The 25,520-nt window shown below is 41.9% G+C and overlaps 2 protein-coding genes across 2 annotated transcripts; one reads left to right on the top strand and one right to left on the bottom strand.

The window, feature by feature from the left end:
- Positions 1-100: 100 nt before the first annotated feature.
- On the bottom strand, positions 101-1,574 carry LOC128878808 (uncharacterized protein CFAP97D2-like). The gene is made up of 2 exons (XM_054127346.1): positions 1,384-1,574; positions 101-802 (listed from the first exon to the last, which is right to left on the bottom strand). Exons 1-2 carry the CDS (start codon positions 1,456-1,458, stop codon positions 578-580), a joined length of 300 nt encoding a protein of 99 aa, XP_053983321.1. The 5' UTR covers positions 1,459-1,574; the 3' UTR covers positions 101-577.
- Positions 1,575-5,177: 3,603 nt separating this feature from the next.
- LOC128878805 (protein big brother-like) lies at positions 5,178-16,579 on the top strand. Its single transcript, XM_054127341.1, has 3 exons — positions 5,178-5,600; positions 6,837-7,028; positions 14,201-16,579. The coding sequence occupies exons 1-3, from the start codon at positions 5,409-5,411 to the stop codon at positions 14,573-14,575; spliced, it is 759 nt and encodes a 252-aa protein (XP_053983316.1). The 5' UTR covers positions 5,178-5,408; the 3' UTR covers positions 14,576-16,579.
- The last annotated feature ends 8,941 nt before the right edge of the window (positions 16,580-25,520 follow it).

The following is a 25,520-nucleotide window of genomic DNA, read 5'->3' as shown; positions in this document are numbered from 1 at the left end:
TGGTTAAACACTTTTAGATGCACTATGTTTTTGAAGATGATCCAACAGGTGGAGTTAAATACGTGTAAGTGGTCGTATGGATTGACACAGAAATGTAAAAGTTCTTAATAAACAAAGATAAACTAAATCACTAAATTTAAAGAGACAATAAATTCTTGGTAGTTTTCGTAAACTGGGTAACGATTCGATATCGAGTAAAAGACGACATTCGATTCACGTTCGTTTGTTTATTAGAAAGATATAAATATTGGAAATATTACGTGTGGGGTTACGATAGCAATGTGTGATGTAAATACAAAATCAGTGATGCATTATTTCGTGGGCAAACAAGTCGTCTCTCTGGAGTTTATAGAAAAAGAGATTACCCAAAATTGTTTCAAAAACCCATCGATTGTTATTCGAATGTAATCTATGAAAAGTAAATTTCTTCGTTCGAAAAACTCAGTAGAAATAAATATAACAACATCGTTGATTAAAGTGAAAATGAAGTAGTAAGAATATTTAAAAAAAAATTTAATCTATGAAGACACAATCATTCTACTGTATATGGTTATACATATGGATGAAACTATCTGTATTAGCGAGTTCTGATGCATCCAGATTCGTCCCATTTCAACCTATGACTCTCTTCGACTGGTCGTTTTCGGTGCATAATATCGCGAAGCTTTTTCAGAAGGATGAAATTCTCCCTGACGATACGATCCTGCTTTTCTCGTTCCAGTTGTAATCCTTTCGCATTGAAAGCAACGTGTGGTCTACCTTGTGGAGGATTCACGTCTATGGCGCACGTGGCTTTCTTTACCTAAATGATACATAATGATCCGAAGGTTTTGTTTATTTGTTGAATACTCTGAAATTACCGGTAATGAGAACAGGAATATGTTTTACTGACACCAGCCCTTCCTCTAGCGATAAAACGTATTGATTCATCAAAAGCTAAACAGAATAACGAATTAAATTTTAAACATGGAGCTTAATTGAAGAAATATTCTCTCTATACTTTTATCTTTTTTAATTTATTAAAATACTGTATCCTATTTATTGAAACAAGAATCGTATATATAACTCAGGTAGATGGCGCTTGCGCTCCATTATAACTTCTTTACCTACGGTCGATTTGCGGATTCGACAAATATATATTCTGCCGGTAAGATAGAATTATAGGGTTACCATCAGATTTATCACCAGAGTTATCATCACCGGGAGGCTGCCAGTAAGTGCAATTTTAGCCACTAGATGGGTGCTCTAGTCGCTCTTCTTGAACCAAATAAGCTGTATCTACTACTGTACAGTTGATAATCAAGAAATTAAATGCCCTATGATCGACACTTTGGACGCGTTACATCACTATGCTTGAATAATAAAGAATTCTATTGCACTCACTTTCAAACGATGTCGTTCGTAGGATTTGTGTCTCCAGGGAGACGATCCAGACGAATTCCTTTTTCCACCGGACATGATTGTAGGATCAACGAATCGCGTTTTGGGTGTTTACACGATATAGGTGGCACAATCACATAGTTTCTTTAGCAACGGTTTCGCGACGGAAATCTATCGACCCGGTTTGTTTCGCCGCGTCGCGTGTCGGCTAGGACTGGGACTATTAAAATAATTCCGACTGTTATACTGTATATACTGTGTGTACTGTATATATGTGTATATCTGTTATCTATATACTACTATATATACTACTATATAGATATTCGAATACGACTAATTAGTTTTGAATATTTCAGTACTCGGACATACACAGTTTGAATTTCACATTAATAATAAACATTATAATATAGAATCTTTTTGTTCCTAATATTAATATCGTTGTTGTTTTAAAAATATTTTAAAAATATAAAAATATTTATAAATCTTTTGCTATATTAAAGACATACTGATACGGCCAATGGCTTTAATTGAAGACTCGCCTTCTTTTACACAAGGATTCTTTGCCAAGGGTCTCACAAACCGTGAAGCCACCACTGTGACACGCGTTGTGCGTGCTGATTACGTGCACGCGTGTCCCTCCCCTCTCCGCGCTTCAGCACAGTGCAACCCCACTGGAAGCTGCGATTCGACAGACTCGTAGGCCAATCGCGCCCTTCGACGGGCGTGGCCTCTTCTCGTCGACGCGTGTTTTTTTTCGCTCGTCGCTGTGAACGCAACGCACGCGTGAAATCAATTTCAGCGCGCTTGGCATTCATGGCGACGAAACTCTCGGACTATACCACCGCTTAGCAAAATAGTTATGCGTTAGGTTGATGATGCGTACCAGGCGTTGTTTATACGAATAAAACTTGAACCGTACAAAATATTTTTGAAACATTGTGCAAGCAGTTAAACAAAATAATTTTCACGTGGAAATGCATTTTTATTTATTTCTTTAGAAAAATTATGCGAATATTCCGAGTATTCATAATTGTTGATAACAAGGTTCTTATAATTGAAACATTGGAGAAACGACATTTCGTACGCACAAACCTGATAGATAAAAATCTTGAATAACAGTAATTCGATACTCGTTTAATATGAAGTCGGATTTGTATTTGAATTTAATCTTTAACTTACATTTGAATTTGTTCTTAAATTTCAATTTCAATTTTATTTTATACTTTCAATTACAATTTCAATGGAATTTTAATTCTTCCTTGTCGGATAAACAAGATCATGAATATCTAATTAAAAATATCTAATTAAAACTGCTCCTAATCAACTTTTAAGCGTATATCTCTAAAGAGGTTGAAGGCATTCCAAGGATGAACAATAATAACCCAACCAGGAACACGAAATCTATGAATTTTTACACCAGCATTCTCTGTCAAAAATTCATTTTCTTCATTTTCTACCCCAAATTAGACGTAGCCTATATACAGTATCGTGTCCTAAGTCATAAAATCAGAAGAAAGTCGGTCTATACTTTTGCGAGGAATCAGGTAAGAGTCGGGACACGTTTTAAATTTGATTGCCAGAGGAACTGGAACGACAGGAAGCATTTCGGCGAACGTGGCTGCTCTTCGAAAAAGAAACAATCGAGGCTGAGTAACCTTGAAGTCTTTAAAGAAAAACGGAGGATGCGGGCGCAGTAAAATTGGAGAAACTCTACGACACCACTGTAGCAATAAAAATGGGACAGTGAAACTATTTAACCTAAACTGCCTCGGTTTGTTGGTGAAGAAATATGGTCGAAGTCACCGCGGAGGATACCTGCGAGGGTTTAAACTCCTTTTCCAGCCCAATTTCGCTCTCCCTCGCGCAGGAGTACCGCTGTTACTTTTATTACTTCGTTCCCACTTGTGAAAATATTTCTTTTCGAAGAATTATTGCTGGCCCTCGTGTAATATCGACGAAGCCTTGAATAAATTTATCGCTGCGTTATTGCACCTCGGGGACACCTATTTTGACACCGAAACTACCAAGATTGTCTATTTGACTTCCATTTCTATTAAACTGATTCGTAACTTCCGTTTGGCGCCACACTTTTCGTAGGACGATTAGAAAAGTAAAGAACGAAGTATCATATATGAGTAAATCGATTCGAAAGGAGCTTCTTTTACGTCAGCTGATGGCGTCGGGGAAGCAATTGCAGCCGGTTGGTGAATCCTCTGCAGGATCAAAAGGATGGGCGAGGCGAAGAGTGCATCGCTGAGGATAATATAATATATTGTAGCAGGATTCAGCTACTGGCAGGGGATTGGCTGCCGTTATCCCCCGTAGATATGGGAAATACGTGTCAGGGGTCCCCATTCGAGTGCCTCCGTTATAACAGAGCGTGTATCCCCTCGAGGGAAGAGATCTTCATCGTCTACTCGAGTGTCGAGGGCTCATCCATTTGAGAGGATCATTGTCGAGGATCCTGCGATTAAGATCGACGACCCTTTGCGCGATCCGCGTTACCGGTCATAGATACGCCCTGAGTATTCTTTTTTCCTTGGTTCTTGCATCCTCTTCCATCTTTTTCAGCATCCCTTTGATCTCTGCAGACAGTGAAGGTGTCTGGAAAGTTGGACTTGGAAACTTCTCGAGCAATTTTTACGTATCGTAATACTTCCTAAGTATCCAAGTGTTTCAATTTATTGGGTGTGGAATTTCACCCTTTGCACTCGAGGCCTTTTTTTCTGGTATCCATCAGCAAATCCAGATTCTTTTTTAGCGTTCTACTGCCACGAATCCTAAGCTTAGATTGACATCGAAGATGAGATCTCCAATTTGAGAATCGGGTCGTCTTTACCTCGCCGACAATCATTTTATCGACCCTTCGAGTTCCAAAGAAATTAATTATTATTGCTGCGTCAATCCTAGTGGCGACCGAGAGTCAGAGAGTTAATAATTTTAGTGTAAGTAAAAAAAAATTCACTCGTCGTTTCGTTAGGTTAAGTTACCAACCTTCTGGGTTCTCGATCTGATCTCCTTTAAAAGGAATATATCTAACTTAAGTTATATATATAGGTCTCAACCTGATGGCCATTACGATTTATCCATATACATATTTGAATTTCAGTAACCAATAAATGTTGCGTATTGCTATTTTACTTCCAGCAATTATTAGCCACAGAAACTAATGATAGGCCCTCACGTGTAATTATTTATGACACTAGCATAAACAGAAATATTTATCCTTCGTTCTATCATATTCGTATCCCATTGTTTGGTTTTCAAGTACATGTAAAAAATATGTACAATACATGTCACAAGATTCAAAGACAGAGCATACTTTAATTTACGTTTCTGCCCTTCGTCTGTATACATAAAAGCATGAATTTAAATTCCTTATTTAAATAAACATCCTTGTAATCTTACATCATCTGCATATTAATGGGTTATTCCCATTTATATAAATAAATAAACGAATCAAAACTCGTGCTGCTATACGTTCGTCACAACGTGCGAGCATTCGGTTGGGATACGTCCATGTAGAAGTCTCGAAACGTAAACACGATAGCTTCAGCTTCTCGAAAATCCGGTAACGCCGATTTCATAGTCGCCCAGCGATCCCTCGATTCGTTTCTGACGCGACGAAGGGTGACCGTCGAAGCAGAGAATAGGAGAGGGTCGTCCGTACGCGAGCTCGTTCGCGATTGAACGCCACGGGAGGGGTGGGGGGTGTTGGAGGCGGAGCATAGGGCGTGGTCAGCGCAAGGACGCAGAGAGCTCGAGTGGTCCGCGCGCGATCGTCCTTTAGTCTCCACTGAGACGCCGTTGGGCGCAGTCGAATGCGCGGTATTCGCGATCGAGTCCTTAGCAGATCTGCTTCGATAGCTTGTGACACGTTGATATCTGTGCAATCGACTCGATATTCGGTTTATCGAGTGCTCTTTGTTCGGATTCTCGATCGGTTGGTCTCCGTTTGACTGGAGATTTCGTTGATTATCGTTGTCAAGGGATCTTTCGGACATTGTTAATCAAGCAAAGTTATCAAGATGATGCACACGATGAGTGAACATACCGGAGGGCCCGGAGGGCTGGGAGTGAGCATGCTGCCCTTCGATGGCGTGGGCCTGTACGAACAACCGAGGCCCAGGTTCATCTTCAAGGTGCCGAAAGTGGTCCCCGATCAGAAGGACAAGTTCGGCAGCGACGAACTCTTCAGGCGACTCTGTCGCGAGAGCGAGGTGAGAACATTTTTTTTTACTTTGTCCGCGCGATTAAGTAAAATTGAGCAAAATTCAGGGCAGTTTTCTTTTGAATAAAATTCAAAGCAATTTTTTTCTTAACAAAATTTAAAACAACTTTATCCTTATTGAAACGAAAAATGGTCTTTTTCTTTAAATAAACTGTTAACTTAATTCACGAGTGTTCCAATAATAAAAACTGAAGTAACTAATCCATGAATGTAATGAATAAGACAGTGAATTTTAGAAAAGTACATGCGTTGAAATGATTTTTGGGCGAAAATTTTATTTTAATATCACGTACGCTTCATAGTTTCACGATGTCCCGTATCATTGACGTTTACGCCGAAGAATCTCTGTTTGCGTTAATACAATGTTTGTATACAAAATGATTGAAGCGTGCTCCAGAATCGAGATTTGAAATTACCATTAACTGTTCGATTATCGGTAACCCTCATTGGTATCTCGTTCCACTTTGTAATTACGTAATAGAAACCTACTCGACACTCTGCACACTCTTCCTCTCATGATTCATACAAACTTCACAACGTCTATTTTAGTCCGCACTTAATTGTCGACCACGTCTGCATGAGTTTCCGAGAATTAACGAAGTAATAGATAGAAATAAATGATACAGGATGAAATAAAAGTAAATACCGAAGTAACAGCTAAAAATGGATAATATATGAAATAAAATTTTGGAGTGATTACACGCTATTATTTCTTGAATTTTTTGCGAAGTTTACATGGTCGGGTTATGAATTAGGATAGCAATGACTGTTAAGAAAGTATCGTAGATTGCGTGGTAGAAGATGACTCAATTAGAACTCAGGAAATTCCTCGCGCGATAGGAATCTCCCTGTTTCTTAGGATTTCGTTTGGTTACATTGGAGCCGAAGAGAATTAATCAGCTGATTTTATTTTCGTTACCGATTCATTGATCGCTGCAAATTCTTAACCCTTCGCACTCGTGGCCTTTTTTTCTGGTATCTTTTAGCGACTCGAGATGCTCTCTTAGTATTCTATTGCCCACGAATGCTAAGCTTAATCAGGTCACCTTTACCTTGTCGACAATCATTTTATCGACACTTCGAGCTCCAAAGAAACGAAACAAATATTATTGTTGGCCGACTTACTGCGTGAAAAAAATTAATTGCCAAACGTTGAATTAGAATTGAATTGGAAATGATATTTAATCGAGGATAATCAAAAGATCGTTTAACGGTTGTTTTACAGGTCAGATACACCGGTTACAGAGACAGGCCGGTGGAGGAACGTCGAGTGCGCTTTCAAAATGGCTGTCGAGAGGGTCATACAGAGATCGCGTTTACGGCGACGGGTACGAATCTTCAGCTCGTTTTTGGTAACGCCTCTGGAAACTACGCAGTGGACTCCAGCGACTGCGATTTCGAAAAGGACTGTGGCAAGGTAGGAGCATTTTATAAATCTTTGAACACACACCCCCACAAAACACTTGTTCGATTGGAGTAAGTGTCTAAAAAAAGTTACAAATCTATTAACGCTAGGTCTTCCGGAGATTTTTTACCGGATTTGTGTTACTGAAGTAACGCTTTAATAGATAATGTCGATTTACTAGCGTTAACACTAAACCTAAAAAAAATTCAACGGTGTACGTAGCACTTTGTACGTAGTTACTTTTCGATAAACGTGCGCTAGTGGCGCCCGTTTCGCCGCGCGCTTGACAATGGCTGGCGTTTCTAATTGGAGGATTGCTAGTCGACAAATGGGAGGTCATTATACGGGGCCAGGTTGAAACGGAACGTCTGGTTTTCGTGTCCTTGGCGTCGTATGTCCCGGGACGGGTCGTGTGCGTCGCCCCCACGAGCAATTTAGTATCCGTTTCTACCTCTCGAACAATGGTGTCACCGTGTCAGCGTTCTCGACAGAACGAGAGGGACATCCGGTCCTAAATTTTTCGCTCGTCTCCACGGGGGATTGGAGCCTGACTTATCCCGGGGTTTGCTGACGAATCAATTTGTGAAACTTTCGGATATTGCGTTAGCAGATAACTGAAGCTTTTTCGTTGGTACTGAATCATTTTAGGGGTGAAAAACAGTTTGAGGTCGAAGTGTATTGTTCTCGAAGAATTTCAGGGTTAAAGGATCGTACACTCAAAGCATTTCTTCAAAAACTAAAGGTTTCTCTTTGGCACCGAATCATTTTAGGGATGAAACAGTTTGAGGTCGAAACGTATTGGTTTTGAAGCATTTCAGGGTTAAAGCATTTTAAGATCGAGGTATTTTGGAATTGACGCACTTTTGCCTCGAAGTGTTTCGTAACCGAAGCATTTTAAAATTAAAAAAAGAAAGCTGACGAATCAATTTGTTAAGCTTGGATATTGTGTTATCGGATAACTAAAGGTTCTCCTTTGGCGTTGAATCATTTCCTTTTTCATACGAGTGGGAATGCAGTTCACTCGTAAAATTGGTAGATGTTCTCGTGCGCCAGCGTCAACGGAGGAGCGAGGCCAGGGCGTCAGTCACCATCGCGATCGATAGGTCCGTCGCGAATCCGCCATTTTGTAAACTGCGCGCGTTCACATTTTGCGCACGCTTTCCCCGCGATAAGATTCTTTGTTTCCATTTGCTATTATCGATACTTCAAATGTGGAAACTACTTGGAAATTACTTGAAATATTTTATTCGAAGCAACGGAGTCCACAGGTCAGAGGCATTAGAAGCTACTCGAACCAATTAGCGCTTTTCCAAATCCGTGAAAGGACCTGAGAGGTCGATGCCAGATGCCCGCAGTCTCCTCCAGACACCCTGTACATGATGGTTCATAAATCTTCCTCTGTCCCTCTTGGGATCCACCGACGGATGAGCCGAGAGTCCTTTGGTAGAATATGATTATTTTATAAGTTTGACAATAATTTACGATAATTTTCGACGAATTTAGTTGCAAAAGTAGCTTCGCTACTTACTTAACAATCGGTTGAAAAATCGTTCGAAAAGAAATCAGCAAGCGGAAAAATGTTGCGTCACGGGGAACGCGCACCGATTTGAAAAGGGGGGCGGCAGAATCGAGCGTGTAAGGATCCTCGATAAGATCGACGTAAAGCGGGGAATTCCAAACGAGAGCAGCGAGCACCCTTTCATTTAGCTGGTCTTTATCGAGCTCTATCTCGCTCGCGAGATCTCTCCCTTAATTATTTCCTCTCTACGGGGAACGACCGTTAGACAATGCCAAGCAGACACGTGCTGCCGCACGTCCGCTCTTTATTACGTCTCTTTCTCTCCTCTGCTCATTGTCGATTAAAACAAAACGGTGGCCGCGGGTCGTCGTGTAAACAACCAAAGCGCACCTCGTGCGTCTTCTCTTCTCGAGTAGGAAAATAATGAATCGTTAGCCGGGACTCCGGTTCCCTGATCGCGAGACAAATCTAGAAACGCGGCTGCTGCCATGCTCGAGGTGTAGTTGCGCGCCGATCTAGTGATTCACGAACGCATGCTGCGACTGGAAATCGATTATGAATGATATTAAAGGAGGGATTCGTTTTGGTGAAGTTGGGAAGGTATGCTGGGTATATCGGCGTCGGTGATTGTGGAAGCGTTATATGTTTTGCCATTGTTAGAGTTGATAGTATTATGTTGGTAATATCGTAGTTGGCAACGTAATATTGGTAATCTTGAGATTAATAATGTTCAACTTCAGAAGATTAACGTTGCGAATGATCAACTTTAGACTTGTCGAAGCTGAAAACTTTCCAATTGTAAAATAAATCGAATTAACATCACGCCACATTTATCTAAATGTCCACTCGTTTATGTTTCTTTAATTCCCTGCTTCCATCTCAAGGAGGGAGAAAACGCAATATACTACAGGAGCATCGCGTATTATAGCGTTTCGAGGCATAAATTTCTTGGCCGAAATCGAAACGCGTTGACTTAGGTCAAGATGATTTACACCTCTGCGGGATACTCGGTAGTCCTTTCGGTGGGCTAAATATAAGTTCGAGGAACTACTCTGGTTCCTCGGGCAGGAATCTTTTCCTCCTTCCAATCGTAAAATTCCACGAGCCAACAAGCACGAGCAAAAACTTTGTTACGAATGCTCGTCTCTCGCGATCGGTACGAACTTTGTTATTATTCCATCGCGATACGATTATTCTTTCAAATCCGTAAGAAAAAAAATTTCGCGCTCGCTCCGTTTAATGCAAACAAATTTATTCGAAGTGCAGAATCTATAGAATAATACCTGATTAATATTTTAGGCGGGATACAAATTTGGCACTTTTTTTAACATCCTCCTTTGCCTGCCAGTGAATGGATCGAATACAAAAATATTTTACGTAGAACTAAATTGTATATAAGAACCGTATACAAAAATTTGAAGACGGCGATTGAAATTAGTGTTGCGAACCGTTTGCGCTTTTAGGTTTACCTACTCCGCTATCTTTGTTTCACCTAGATCCACGGTCGCATGCAACTAGTTTCAGAGTGGTTTGAAACTGATCGGTTGCGCCCGTGTGCGATCGGTCTTAGCGTTAATAATACCAAGAAAAGTAAAACATACGAAGCTCTGTATCCCCTGCGACTCCAAGACGTCGGCACACCTCGATACAAATGGACTGCTGTCAGACCGTCTGACTCTAGTATTGCGACCCCCTGAAAAAACGCGAAAAAACAAGAAGGGCAAAACCGTCGTTAAAAATCCAAGAGACACCCGGTCACGCTCGTAGCATCGTTTAACTCGTTCTCACGAGGGGGTTGGGCAGAAAAAGCTATCAGAATCCATTTCGCACCTTTCTCCGACTGCTTCGCCAGGGGCGTGACCCATTATCGCCTGTATAATAGTCGACGATATTTAAACTGTAACGCGTGCGTCTCTTTCACGACGATACAACCCTTTCGCAAGCCGCATTTGCATGTCGCAGAGGTCCGCTGTGCCGAAGTCGGACAGAATTAACCCTTTCGATACGGTTCAGTTTTTCGTTGGCATTCTTTCTATGTTACTGCCTATTTGAAGTGTTTAGGATCGACGCGTTTTACAAGCATCTTTATGGCTGCTGAAATTTAGGATCGATGCATTTTTAGATTAGAGCAGTTTAAGATCGTATGCATTTTTTGGCGTTGAACTATTTCAGAGATGAAGCATCGTAGTGTTGGAGTATCTTAGAATTGAAGCAGTTTAAAATTGAATCATTTTTGTTTCAAAGCACTTTATAAGTGGAAGACTTGGAATTGGAAGTGGAATTAGTATCTAAGCATCTCAGAATAGAAACCGTTTAATATTGGAGTACCTTAGGATCGAACCACTTTGAAAAGCGAAGTATTTCTGTTTCGAATCATTCTAACGGGTGACTATAGTAGCGTAGAAGGGGTTAAGAAGAAAAAAAGCAGCGGAGAGGCGCGCAGCGCGTCGCTCGACCCCGCCGTTAGGAACCGAAAGGGGTGAAAAATCCCCGAAAGGGTGGAAAGGGCCTGTAAAACAGTCACGAGACAAACGACCGGCTATTTCGACGGTTCTTTTGTTTTTCGGTGGGCGGTGCCGTGCCTTTTTGCGTTTGGTCCACTAGGAGCAACAATGCCTTTGGGCGTACATTCGTCAACTGTGTCCTGGCGGAAAGGACGATCGGTTAGGACACCCGTACGGTCAGCAGCGTGTGTCTTTAGGGGATCCTTTTGTCTTTCTTTGGTCCACATTTGCTTAGGATTTCTTTTTTTTTTTTTTAGGCTACAGTGGAAACGCAGTAACCGGAGTCTCGAAGGAAAAATTAAAGATCCTCGAGTTGTGGAGTTAAATAAATTGTACGAGTACATATCGAGGTGTTTCATAAATAACTTAGGTTTCTTAATTCGAAAATTATTTTCAAAAATGTTATTACTCAATGACCATCGTTAATTATCACTTGTTCCCAGTTGACATGCAAATTATCCTATATTTTTCTTATTTGTATCGAAGTACTCGTATGTAAACCCAATGTAAACTTCCAAGTTGAGAGCCAGAAAAGGCGCACGCCAGAAAAGGCGCACGCCAAAAGAAAGAAATCGTAAAAGGAGATTTGTTTGCATAACGTGATTTCGTGGAATTTGTTCGCGTTGGAGGTTTGCCATGAAAACAGGTTGACGTCAGGTACCACCGACAATAGATTTTGACATACAAACGAGTGCTGCACGTCTTGGGATTCATGAAACACACCGCGTGACACGTAACGGGGAAACCCGTCGGATTCGCAGCTCGAAGGACGTATGCGATTCACGTGTCGCCCGCTGTTTCATTGCAAGCCTCCATCTGGAGTAGGAATCGGGTCTTGATGAACTTTTTTGTAATTGAATAATATAAGAATTACCAGATATTCAAATACCATTCAAATACTCGACTATTTGTATACTTCGTATACCAATGATGTACCTGAATATTTGAAACACAGTTTCAACATTGCCAAAGTATAACTCTTCCATCAACTTCTTCTCTTTAAACTTCTACCATTGATGGATATATGTATAAAATCCATGAATTTCCAGACTTTTATACATTTTTCGTGCATTCGTTTTGAATTTATAAAATGCACGATTCTTCGTACTTGTACAACATGCATCCATTATGAATTTATAAAAATCCATGAATTTTCATATCCGCACAACTCTTTCGTAAATATTTCGTGAAAATATTGCCCGTAAATATTTCCGATTTCTCCCTGGATTTACTCTCCAGTCTTTCTTTTCATAAAAGGCGACAAACGATTCGATTATCGTAGCCGACGGAGAGTTTGCAGTCGCCCGCTGTCGACTCCCGTGAGTCGATTATGATTCTACAAAGAGTCGCACGCTGTGCGGTTACATTGTCGCTTCGTGTCGACAACCAGCTGTATGCTTCGATGAAAAAAAAAAGGAATGAAAAGAATGAGACGAGGCTCGTAACGATGGTTTCTCGTTCCACGTGTTTCTGTTACGCTGTTCCACGATTTTTGTGCCCGTCGTTTCACGGAAAATTAGTCTTTCACAACGTATATTTCGACGACGATTCGATGTTTTTGACATTTGACACGCGTGAGGCGACAATGAAAATCAATTTGGATAGGATTCTTGAATTTGGCAGGGTTAAAAAATTCAATTCTACGACAAATCTTAAATCATCTAACCTTCAACAATCTCGAGGCAAAATTTTAATTTCATAGAAATTTCGACGCGTTTGAGTCCGACAGCCAACGTGTCGAGCAGCCGAATGTCGACGCTTTGCAACCGTAAGGTGTCGATAAAATAAAATAAAATAAAATTGAATAATAATTTCGGTTGTATGCTCGGGTCAGATTTTGTTTAAGCTACTAATACGAGACCAACCTGCGTGGAATTATATGTTACGCAACACCGTCGTGTTCCTAATTTTTAACAAAGAAAGAATTAATTCCGTTGGATTCATCGAACCTCGTGTTATAAATCTTTCCTCGCGGTGTATGATTGAGTATAATCGTGCCACGGAGGTTTCAATTTTGCCAATTAAATGCTGGATGAAATTATAGATTTTCCTTCTTGAGATCCACGAAGGAAACGATTTCGAAGAAACTATGGCTGGGGAGGAAGAAGAGCTTCGATAGATTTTCCACGGACAGCTCGAGTTTTGTGACCGGTCCGTAACTTTACAACACGGCCGGAAACGGGGCCATTCGCCAGGAAATAAAATAACCCTGTTGAGCTGGCCCGAGATAATTACCCGTTCGACTTTTTCGGGACCCGACGGTTAAGGCCCTTTCCGTCCCTTCTTGCTTCGCGTAAATTGTTCTCTGGTCAACGTCGGGTCCGTGTCGTAAAACCAAGGACCGTTTAGTCGTTTAGTCCTCTGAAAATTTCCGTGCCCGCCGTTCGCGCTCCGTCGAGCATGATTTTTTTACAACATCGGGGCCGACTTTCGTTCGACGTGAAAATGGCAAGTACACGAACGATTTAAAACGAATACAGTGGAACCTCTGAGTACGTTACGTGAACTGATTGGCGGTGAGGGGAGGGAAGGGATAAAACGGAACAAGTGGTTGGTATTTAATTTTGCTTAATACCCGAGACAAGATCGAGTGACTTTTCGAAACGATAAAATTGAAAAAGATTTCTCGCAACTTGGCAAAAAAAAAAAAAAAAATTATCCTCCTCGAGGATCATCGCCGACCTCGCAATTTCATCTTTCCCCGAAGCTTGTACCGTCCAATCTGCGTAATCGTTCTCTGGAAATAAGAAACGGTTGAGGTATATGGGGGTCGAGGTAGGAGAGGGGGCCAAAACATGATTGAAACTTGAAGGCGGGTTAGGTCTTAATATTACGAGAGCCCTAATTGACCCCTCCCACGACGCATCCACGATGTACAATCATCCTCGGAGACGGGGGGAGGGGCAGGAACATCGTGTCCGAACATCTGAACGGAAAAGTGGAAGCGTGTACCGGTTTCTTGTCAGTTAGAAATTACTATGATGCTCCTCGGTGCGTGTTGCTCGAGCGAGTGCTCTCGAGTTTCTTTGCCCCGCGGAGGGATTGAGAATCGCGCGTGCAATTTTGTGCGGTTTGTTTATCTAAAAAAATAAAAATGCCGATCGGTTTTACGAATCAGAGCAGCCCCGAGTGCTGATCAGAGTCCTTCGTTTTGATTCCAGGTGCACCTGAGGTCCCAGCTGATAATGAACGGAGTGTGCGTGCTGTGGCGCGGGTGGATCGACCTGGAGAGACTCGACGGCGTCGGTTGCCTGGAGTTCGACGAGAAACGGGCCGCTGAAGAGGACGCTGTGCTTCGCGATCAGCTGGAGCGTTACAGCCAGCGAGTGCGCGAGTTCGACGAGAAACAGAGGGCGTACAGAAACGTAGCCGCGCAGCCACCGCACCTGAATCACCATCATCATCATCACCATCACCACCACGGGCACCACGGGCATCACGTGACGGGAACTGGCACGGGGACGACCAGAGGAATCGAGCCTCATCTCGCCCACCGACAGGATCCCGAGTTGGAAGGCGGACTGAGGGCTTACTGAGGCAGCGAGAAGCTCGCCAGCAAGACCTCTTGACTTTTCTTCGATCCCGGCTCACATCCTGATCGCCTTCCAGTGTCCCGGAAGCTGCCAGAAGGTGAGAATCGCGTGACATACGTGGCGACGTTGGTTCCCGAGAAGTACAGATCGTTTGGTATGTGATTCGAGGGATAGGAGATCTCTGCGATCGGGAAGTGCGATGCTAGAGGGGCGTTTGTAATGTTCTGGAGGGTGGCTTGCGTTTGAGTCTGATGATTTCGAGTAGACGAAGTACTTTCGCGAGTTTGAAGGCTGGTGGAGGAAAGGTCGGCGACACCACGAGCCGAGACGTTTTAGGAAGCTGTGCAGTCCAAGATGACTCGACTCGTGTATGGATCGAGATATCCTAAGTGAGAACTGTTCCACGCGTGAATCAAGGGGTGTCCGCGTTAAAAATGTGGGGGAGTAGAAATCTAGTACTCCCGAGACCCGAGGAATTATCGACCGACGCAACAGAATTTTGTCAACGGATCGAAGAGTACCTACTTTCAAAGCTATCATTCACCTGTATCGAATCGAAGGTAACGGTGGTCCTTTGCAAGACACTCTCCCAACGTTGGAGACGTCCTTCTCAAACCATGAGATCCCACTCCGAGAGTCCCCGCATCGTGAAGAGTTTTGTAATCAATTGAAGATACGCGTAAAGGTCCCTCGAACAAGATCAAGGACCAGCAGATTAACCGAATGGCGTTAATCCCTCTCATAGAGCTTGATCCAGCTAGATCCTGTCAATCTTCTGACGAAAGGCGGTCAATGCATCCGAAAGATCAATCGAATCGATGCAACGCGAAGTCACGCGGTTAACATCGATGGTTCAAACGTTTGGATCCGAGGTGAATTCTCCAAAGTATACAAGGAATCTGTATACTGCACCATCGAACTGTCTTTGAAGTTTGAGAACGTCGCAGTGAGCATCGTCGCAGTGAGCATCGTCGCAACAACGCCGAATTTCTATGTACAATTATAACGATGATAAGGCACACTAGTCGCGTAAGGTTTTAACAGCGTTTATGGATTCTTCCCTACGAATCCTTGGGGATTCCATCAACGGCGACGCTCCGTTCGAACGGACAGAGAGGAGACAACCCTGCAATTGTTTTTTTTTTTTTTTATACGCGACGTTACGGAGAACCTCAACGGAGCGTTTCGTTTTCTCTTTTTCTCTGGTGGACGAAGAGAGTATGTATCGTTAGGGGAACGAATATAGCGATTTTACGCGAGTTTACAGCCTCGCGTAAAGTGATACCGTTTCGCTTCACTTCGTGGAAGTCTTGCGAGTCACTTACGCGATTAAGTAGATCGCCGTATTTGTTCCATTAACTATACCGTTAGGTATAAGGAATATATCGTTAGTCAAACGGTATCACATCGCAGCAACGAATCTGTAGGATGACTCGATTGAAAGAAAGCTCACCATTTGTGGTTCGAAATGGATACCAAGATCGCGTGTGCCTCGTCGCGCCGTGCAACGGAACTTACGAATTGATCAAATTGCTTACGAGTGTGTTCTACAAGTATTAAATATGCAACATTTGTTGTTTTTCATACGAAGAGATTGTACCTGGGCGAATGGGAATCCATCTCGGTTTCAGGTTTAAATCACGTGCTCTTGCTACCTTGGTTGCTTGAGTAACATCAAATTTTTTGTATCTCGAGGACTTTGGTTATTCCGTGTTTTTATTTACCAGCAAGAATCTTGGGATTCTCACTTTTTCGATCATCAATCGTTTTCTAGCCTGCCAGGCCTCTAACTGAATAGGTCACTCGATAAGACCGATAAGGTGCGACGATAAGGTGCGACGAGGCTCCATCCCTCAAACTGAAGAATGGTGTCGCGTAATAGTAACGAGCCCGGTCTCCGATAACATATCAACTTAGAATTAGAGATCGATGTGGATGGTGAACGGCATTTCTCGAAAACTTGTCAAAAATACAGATTACTTGTAGAATTTCAGAGCAAATTTTTTAAAAATATTGTAGAGAAGAAGAAAGATCAGACCTGGAAGGAATTACGATTTCTATTAGGCGTTTGTTAAATTTTGGACCGAGTGAAAATTACTCGGCACTGTTCACAGTCTACCATCATTTAAAACACCATCCACATGGTTCACTCTCCCCTTACATAATAAATCGCTCGGAAATATATATACATAAACATTATTGGTGTTCGCGTTTCAACTCCAATGACAAATTTATTATATACTGCCCCCCGTTCGAGTGCTATTGCGCGCGCGCGAACTTCATCACGTTGCCATTGATCATTTAAACTGTAATACTTGCTTTGTGTATAATTTAAAAATTCTCAGTTTCTTTATCCATCTATCGTATAATAAATTTAAGCAATTCACTCGTTAGCCTGTTACCAGGATCATTTAGCGAATAGAAACGCTCCAAGTAGTAGCAATTGCAGTAGTCCCTGGTTTCAAGAAACAATATTGATTTGAAAGCTCGACGAATGTTGCAATGACGAGTCTTGTGTACGAGGCAAAAATCGAGACTCGAAAGCGGGGATTACTGCGAAATAAAGACGGAGTTAACCGAAAAACGAGCGCGACGTAAATTATTTCCGATACGAGTATCGCGACACAAATAAATACAAGTTTTGAATAAGTAGAAGCTTTGAATAAATTTGTAATAAACGAAGCACGGGAAGGTACGATACTTTCACAGTGGAATCAAAAATCGAACGACGCATGTACTTTTTCTGTAAAGAACGAAACTGTAATTGTTTCAATTTCGCGACAAATTGGTTCATCTGTTTCGGTTATAAACTATTTCCCTTTCCAACGATGCCATCGAGCTTTCGAGATTGTAATTTTAAGTGAATCTTTAATTCTTCAAAGAGAATAAGATGCGTCTGGATGGAAAGGCAAAGCACGCGATCATAAGGCTCTCCGGAATTCCCAACGAAGCGAAAGATTGATCGATGCGTCACGATCCAGCGATCGGAATGATTCACTGGATCTCACTCGGAATTCCGGGAGCGCGCGCCAGAGCGTCATCGAACGATTTTTTTTATTTAGGAACAGGCCCTGGGACTTTTTATCGAAGTATTCTGTATTTGAACGATTGAGTATATATCCGAGGAAAATCGTGTACAAATGAAAGATATGTTCGCTTTCTTTTTATATGTTTATTTGAAAAGTGTTGTTCGAGTACTCGTGTGTTCGAATAATGGCACTCGAGTACTCAATATTCGTATACTGACATTCGTAAACTCAATTATTCGAATAGTAATATTCGAGTAATTGTATTTTAAAGGTTTCATTATACAAATAAACATGTTCCAATATTCTAATACAGAAACTTCGTTCGCGTCATACGAACAACCAATAAGTATTCAAATACACATTAAAATATCGTAACAGTCCCAGTATCCGGTACGCATCGAGCAACACCGACTCGTCACGCAATATTATGTATCGTTTTTTTCGTTGCATTGTACATATTTGTAAAGATCGTTTAGGTTAATTTCTCGCGGCTTCGAGCAGTGTGCGTGCGTATAACTCTGGGAAATACCCACGAGTGACGAGCGAGCGCGGAGATCGCGCTCCGATTGTAAAAAGCTGTTTATCGATTAAATGTAATTTCCGTCGAACTATGTTCACCTTTTCAATCGTTACCCGAATCCCATAAAATTGTCCTTTCGGTCACAAATTCCAGAGACAAACGTAGGACAGGAAGTAACATTTCCTTGGTTGCCATGTTCGGTTAAAATTGATAGAAGAATAAATACGTCGAGTTTTTTTGTTTAATAAATTAACTTAATCATTTTTCGACGCACTGATTAGGAAATGATGTTCTTGTTTATCAAAATTCCTTGATGATCAGAACAACAAATTTCATCTTTGGTAATTAATTCGCACGATGATACTCATTGTGAATGAGTATAGTTACAGAACTATATCTTACGATTATTTTATATATATATATTATCTTTTGTTTATTTCTTGTCAAGAATAATATTCAAATTGTCAATTGATTTAAACTTTAAACCTCACTTTTTACCAACGAATTCTACATCTACTTCCTTCAATATAGAAAATTTATATTCGAAACTCAAACTGTATTTCACTTTCTCGTTTAAATAACTCTCCTAGCATCGGTGAAGAATATTCGTAGCATACGGATCGCTGAAATCGTTTCGAAAGGTAATAACAGCCAGGAAAGTGGCGTCCGATCGCGATCTCTCTGCCGTTCAGCGATCGAAGAAGTCATCAAATGCTACCGCGTCCCGTGTGCGCGTGTGTGTAAACGCTTCATGCATTTACGGAGCAACGGGGGATCCCTATTAGGGGTTATTTTCTGGAATAGCGCTGCGGGCGTTCGAGCGTTGCAATGCAGGGGTACAGATCCTGTCGAATCGTCCCGAAATCTTCTCTGTAAATCTCCCTTTTATTGTTTCAAGCTCTGCAATATCGAATCAACGTGGACCTTAACGCGTCTAAATCGTTTTTCACGCGAACAATGGTTGAACAAATCAAACTCAAATAAAACACCGACGGGGAATCTTTTATCTTTCAAGGCACAATTAATTTCTACACCTAATGTAATAAAAAAAGACTCATCCTGGAAGGGAATAAAGACCTAGACTGAAATCCTTAACCAGATTTTAATAATTAATTCTTTGATAATTCGAGCTTGGAATTTTATGAGACGAGTGTTCGTTGATGTCGTTCCGTTAACGTAAAAGTTACGAAAAAGCTCGCAAGAGGAGTGATTACATGGGCATTGACTCTTTGTAAGACGATAATGCGAGCCGTGGAATTCTTATAAGAAGCCCTACTCGAGGAGAACCGATACCAGGGGAACAAGGACCCTTGTCACTTCCCACGGACGATTCCTCAAGATCGTCGCGAAACCAACGGAAAGTCGTCCATTGATCTTTCGTTCGTTGCGCTAAATTTCAATTTTTATAGAAATAGAATTCAGGTTAATTTCTTTTCGTTTTAGTAAAATCATGGAAAATTTTTAGATTCGAGTGCTTTTACGTCGTTACTGGAGGCAAGAGTTTAAAGCTATCGAAGCAGCAAAGAAAATACTATAGTCGGTAGCTAACCCTTTGCAGTCGAGAGGTGACTCTCAGTCACCATTAGGTTTCTTTAGGTTTAATTTCTTCGGAACTCGAAGTGTCGATAAAATGATTGTCGGCGAGGTAAAGGTGACCTTATTCTCGATGATAGCTTAGAATTCATGGCAATAGAATGCTAAGAAACATCCCGAGTTGCTGGTAGATACCAGAAAAAAAGGCCTCGAGCGCAAAGGGCTAATAGAAACTTTGTAAATAATCTAAGCGAGAGTTCGCCCTCTACTTAAGTCATCCGAACGGTGTCAACAGCTAATATCCCGTCGATGGACACGGTAGAACTGTGCGTGAATTCAAAACATCCACCGGAGGATCCAAACAAGCCCCACAAAGCAGTTCTTCGACACCACTCGAGCGTCCCTCCCCAACGAAACGAGACTATTCCGAAATCCTCGAAAGGCAGAAGCGACTCATGGGAGTCGCGTTAATGGGCTTCGGGATAATTTATCGGCGTGGCCCGTGACTTTCGCCTCCATTATGCAAAAGTCCCCGACACGGTGCTGTTAACCTTTTCAGGGTGACCGGACCCTGGCCACTCGAGAGTCGAGCGAAAAAAGGTGCCTCGGGGGCAGGAGTCATCAATTACGATCGAAAATGAATCGAAGGCAGATGCGACGAGTGCCTACAGGCCTTCCTGCTGGCTGCACCATTTCTCGCCTCTCTGCACCCCCCGCGGACAATACGTCTGTTTTCAACAAATACAAAACGATACACGAGATCTGCCACCCCTCCCCGTGTGGGACAACATTCCCCATTCCGGAATTCCTATAGGTTCTTCGAATTTTCTGCCGCGATTTACTCCTAAAGTCTGGAAGCTTTCTTTGCCATCGAGCCTCTGTGAAAATATTTCTCGGGGATCGTGAAAATATTTCTTTGCGATCGTGAATCTTGTATACTCGAGCATTGGTTATCTTCTTTCTGATCGCAATAAAATAAATAACTACGCTTTTAATTTAATTTTAGAATAATAATTTCTGCGCCATTGGTACAACTATGAAATTCTTGAGGAATGATCCAAATATATCAACGCTGGACTTTATAAAAATAATACCATATTTAGTACGATAATGAAGTCGACTTTAACCCAAATCCCATAAAAATACACAACTCTTAAGACCTGGCATAATTAATTATTTTTGGCGTCGAGGAGTTTCTTTTTCACAGAATATTTTATAGTAACTATTTGCAACGAAAGCGAAACGATCACCGAGGTCGTTATCGGAAGCAGGCAGTTCCTGTGGTCGCCCTTCGACAGCCTAATGAAAGACCCGACTGCGATTTCGGTAAGCAGTAACGAGGTACGATATCGTTTATCAACAGACCACAGGAAGTCAGGCGCGAGTCGGTCGATAAGCTCCCTTTAGGGAAATGGTGAGAATAAAACAATATATTTAACCTGCCAAAGAAAATAACTACCTTTCAGCGCGTGAAACGTATCTTTTCCGATAGCGTTGCTTCCGATCCCTTAGAACTCGTTTATCAAGAACGTGGGTCATCTTCGACTTTACTTCGACCGAATAAATTTACTTCGTGCGTTTATGATCTCTCTATAACAACTACCATTTTTCTCCAATCCAAACAAAACTGCGATCGATTGCTGTTTGTGCTGCGATGCAAAATATAGACTATTTGCTTCGCGGAAATATCGTAATGATTGAAATATTTGCGATTGCCTTACGACTTCCACTACTTTCGTCTCGAGTCTAACAATCGTGTCAACCAGCTCCGTTTCCAAACATCCAAAAATCGTTTCGATTCTTCGCCACTTCTCCACCTTTACCAAGCACTATTCCCCAAAACTTTTGGGCCAAAAGCGACGCTTCTCGTTGGCCTTTTCACGTTCGAATTTACGACCAATGATTCCGGAATCTAATTCCGTCGACAAAGGAGGAAGGGCGGAGACGGGCCGTTTCTTCCCTAAATACGAGGCGTCGCCGACGCGAAGAAACGAGAGGATCGAGAGCGTGTCCTCGCGAGAACGACCCCAAAGGCACGATCCTCAACCTGAGACTCACCTTCCGTCTCCTCTAACCCCCTACACAGCGCGCTTTCGTCTCATTTTCAACGGCGAGCCGAGTGTTTTGACAGAAACGCATCTGCTCCTCGACTTCAGTTTCTCGTTTCTTCGTTCGAGCCTCGAGACTGGGGGAATCGGCCCTGTTCAGCTGAGATATTTGCTTCCGAGGCTTGCTAAACGATGCGACTTGTCCGAACTAAGGCGAAGGCACTGTTGATCACTTAAGAAATTTCCCCAAACAACTGCTGCAGTTTTGTTTATCTGAGTTTCAGAGACAGATTGTGTCAACACTGTTACAAGCTACACTAATTTCTATACGAATGATATTTACTAGGTGCCGACGTGTTTCAAAAACTACAACCATGTTATTTTCACAAAGAATTGGGTATTGAATGAAAATATTCGTATTCGAAAACCTATAGAATATTCGAATATCATTATAATTCCAGTCATACTCGAGGAAACTTTGATCGAGCAAGCGTGTCAATATTGTCGCGTGTGCTCGAGATCAGGGGCTGCTCATTTGACTGTGTCTATCGCGTTACAATGAGCACGGTGGCATATGCCCGCATGGTGGCTTCAAATGCGATCTACGCGGTGGGTCCTCGTAAAACACGGAACGTGCTCGAAGCCTAACGTTCGCGCTGGAACGATTGTTTAGAAGTCAAACGCGCCACGACCGTTCGATAAAATTATCCCCGCGATGCTTACGATTTCATTGAAATTGGATCGCGCTTCTCGTTTGTTTTACGTTGGTTCGAGTTCAGTACTCCTCGTTATGATTCGTTTCGTATTAACCCTTTGCACTCGAGGCACTTTTTTACTAGGAACTCGAGGTGCTTTCTTAGCATTCTATCGCCACGAATGCTAAGCTTAGATCGACTTTGAAAATGAAATCTCTAATCTGAGATTCGAGAATGAAGCCACCTTTGCCTCGCTAACAATTATTTTATCGACACTTGGAGTCCCAAAGAAATTCTAACTGAAAGTGAAAGAGCTAAAGACGAGCGTCGCTAGAGGGGAGCGTTGCTACTTTGGCAGTTCTAATGCAACATCCTAATCGACACTTATACCCGTGCGCTATCGACAATGAGAGGTCGAAACTGTGCGATTCGTTCTGTTTGGACGATGGAACAAATTCTTGCGCGAGTGCACGCACTCGCAGAATAGAGCCGGTGGATGGCAGCGGAGGCTGCATTGATCGGAGGCGGTCATCCGTGAAACGCGTTTAGCTTGTTGGCACACAAAACTCGACGGGATCTCCTTCGCGTAGCATGCGAATACGGCCACGTGCGCGTCGTGACGCGGTTCATTTGACCCTGAGACGGATCAAAGCTTAGGGCTGAGACTCCTGGTAGAGCTTTGTCCATACGCCGCTGGAAAATCGCGACCAAATGGGAAAAACTCGTTATGTCGAAAAATCAAAGAATCGGGAAAATTGTGATTGCAGTTTACATAACTCCGAGGGCCATTAATATAGTTAATAGTGGTTATTTTTAAATTAATAGTGGTTTAAAAATTCGCCAAAAATATGTATTTTGAAGTTTAATATATCCAGTTTAAGAATCGGGTGAAAATGAAAGTTACGCTGGTAGCCATTCTTATTATTAAAAAACAATCGATAACTAGCTCGAACGATATCTAGCTAAAGTGGACGTAATTAGTTTTTCCCCTAACCAGCCATTTCTTTCCCTCCCTTTTCTATCAAAACGGTTGATTATATCGATCTTTTGATTGCATTAAAATTTTCGCCGGCGCATTAAAATTTTCCAACAAACGGAATAACAATTCCGCCGTAACAAAGCGTCGCTATATCAACTTTATTCTATATATCCCGTTCGTGAAACGCGTCCATGGAGGAGACGTAGAGAATGTAATGTACGTTTGTACTCCGACGTTCGGAGAATGCAAACTATTCTATTAACCCTTGGCAATAAAAATAAAAGAAACACCCCCCTTCGCGGAGGGGCCACATCTGTGCGACGAGGAGCAGCCGGGGGGTCGTTTTATTAATTCACTCCCCCAAGTCGATGGAAACGAATGGGTACGGCTACAGAACGGAAAAGAAAGAGAGGGGAGGAGTGGATGGCCCTCTTCTGCTATTTATTACCTGATCGTTACCCTGCTACTCGCATAAATTATGATGTTGCGCGGGCAGGTGCCTGCGCGCTACGCTAATGAGTCTCGTTCGATCTCGGCCTTGCAATATGTTGGTCTACAGAGAAATAATTAACAAAGTCAAATGTCGATTTTACTTTTCCCCCCTTTTTTTTTGTATATATATATTAGGGGTAGATATTAATTCTTAATGCTTTTATATTCAATCATTCGTAGCTCCGGTTTAAATGGTTATACTTATTCGTCATTTTTGAATATTACTCTTACAGTTAAACATTTAACTGAAGAATGTCAAGGAATACAACACGATCGAATAAGAGTTTCAACTTTTAAATAGTATGCAGACAATCCTTAACAATAGACACGAATTTCTCAAATTAGTAAATATATTAACGAAATAGAAAGTGATAAATAAATTATAATTAAATTGTAGACATTGACGCGATCACTTAATAACCTTGTAGTTGATGTAACCTTAAATAAAGTCATAAAAATAAAAAAAAAAAAAATGTTTCCACTTACACTAGAGTTATAAACGATATAAAGACACGGAATTATTTTCTGCGCCTGATATTTTACATTTCCTATAAAAATATTTTTCCGACTTTGCAATATCACGTATGTTACGTTAGGTTTAAATGGTTAAATAATCAAAAATCCAGCGAGAAGCGTTCGAATTCCAGGATAATTTTTGAAAAATCGACGCGTTTAATTGGCCCAGGAAAAAAAGTCCACCCTCCTAGCGTTTCGTTCCGTTCACCTGCGAAAGAATAATTGCGAACGCGCCCCGTGCGTAGAACGAAGGAGGCTCGCGCATTTAAATCGCCTGGCGTATATTTAAATCCCGCCCCCGTTAAATGCAAAACAAGGCGTGGGGCATTGAAATGGCGCGGCAGGCCCGCGGAAAAACCATAAATCACGATAAAGCCGCACGTGCGACCACTCGACACGCGAAACCAAAGGAAAACTATTAACCCCGTTACACGACTCCCTATCAAAACCCCCGTTTAACCAACCGACCCATGAGCTTTGCATACGTTTCGAATTCGCTCGCGATCTTCCAAATTTCTGCTCTGTCGTTGGATAACGTCTCATTTTTTTAACCATTCGCACTCGGACGTCGGATATTAAATAACGTCACTTATAATGCATGCAATTTACTGTAATGGTACTTGAACTTCTTTATGGCAAAAATCAAAATTCTATATTGTTCTGTACTCTTTTATATTATTCTAATGTGCATCGAATGTTTCGATCTTTCAGGTTGCAATCTTAGGCTTCTTTGGTTAACTCTACAAATTCCACTATTTCATTCTCCACATTTCGTGGAGGAGATTTGAAAAACAAATTAAATTTTTAAATAGTACCTCACGTGTTAAAAATTCAATGGAAAATTTGGCGAAACGGGATCGCTTTGCCTATCTAGGCTTTCCAGAGTGAGAAAGCATTCTTTTTTCAACGTTCAGCGATCGATGTCCGCAGACACGATTCACGTCGGCGATGTTTCACGGACTCCCGGTGAAATTGCTCGTGAAGTCCTCTTGGGTTACTCAATTTTCTGCGCGCGCGTCACCTGGATGGCTCGAATTCCGCGCCGTAAAGGGTTGCCCGGTCGAGTGGAAGAACCGTGCCGCGGAAGGGGCGGAAAAATGTTCGTCTTCGAACCCCTTTGGCGCGAAATCGAACCT

The sequence above is a fragment of the Hylaeus volcanicus genome, chromosome 6, assembly GCF_026283585.1.
Source record: "Hylaeus volcanicus isolate JK05 chromosome 6, UHH_iyHylVolc1.0_haploid, whole genome shotgun sequence".
Taxonomy (NCBI): domain Eukaryota; kingdom Metazoa; phylum Arthropoda; class Insecta; order Hymenoptera; family Colletidae; genus Hylaeus; species Hylaeus volcanicus.
Note: the sequence above shows the minus strand (reverse complement) of the source record. Positions and strands in the feature narration are given on the sequence as shown.

What these genes read in the sequence shown, in the direction of transcription:
- LOC128878808 (XM_054127346.1), bottom strand. Translation starts at nt 1,458, where the DNA reads ATGTCCGGTGGAAAAAGGAATTCGTCTGGATCGTCTCCCTGGAGACAC. An exon ending in ACGAACGACATCGTTTGAAA is followed by an intron (nt 803 to 1,383) that starts GTGAGTGCAATA and finishes TGTATCATTTAG; the next exon opens with GTAAAGAAAGCCACGTGCGC.
- LOC128878805 (XM_054127341.1), top strand. Translation starts at nt 5,409, where the DNA reads ATGATGCACACGATGAGTGAACATACCGGAGGGCCCGGAGGGCTGGGA. An exon ending in GACTCTGTCGCGAGAGCGAG is followed by an intron (nt 5,601 to 6,836) that starts GTGAGAACATTT and finishes GTTGTTTTACAG; the next exon opens with GTCAGATACACCGGTTACAG. An exon ending in TCGAAAAGGACTGTGGCAAG is followed by an intron (nt 7,029 to 14,200) that starts GTAGGAGCATTT and finishes TTTTGATTCCAG; the next exon opens with GTGCACCTGAGGTCCCAGCT.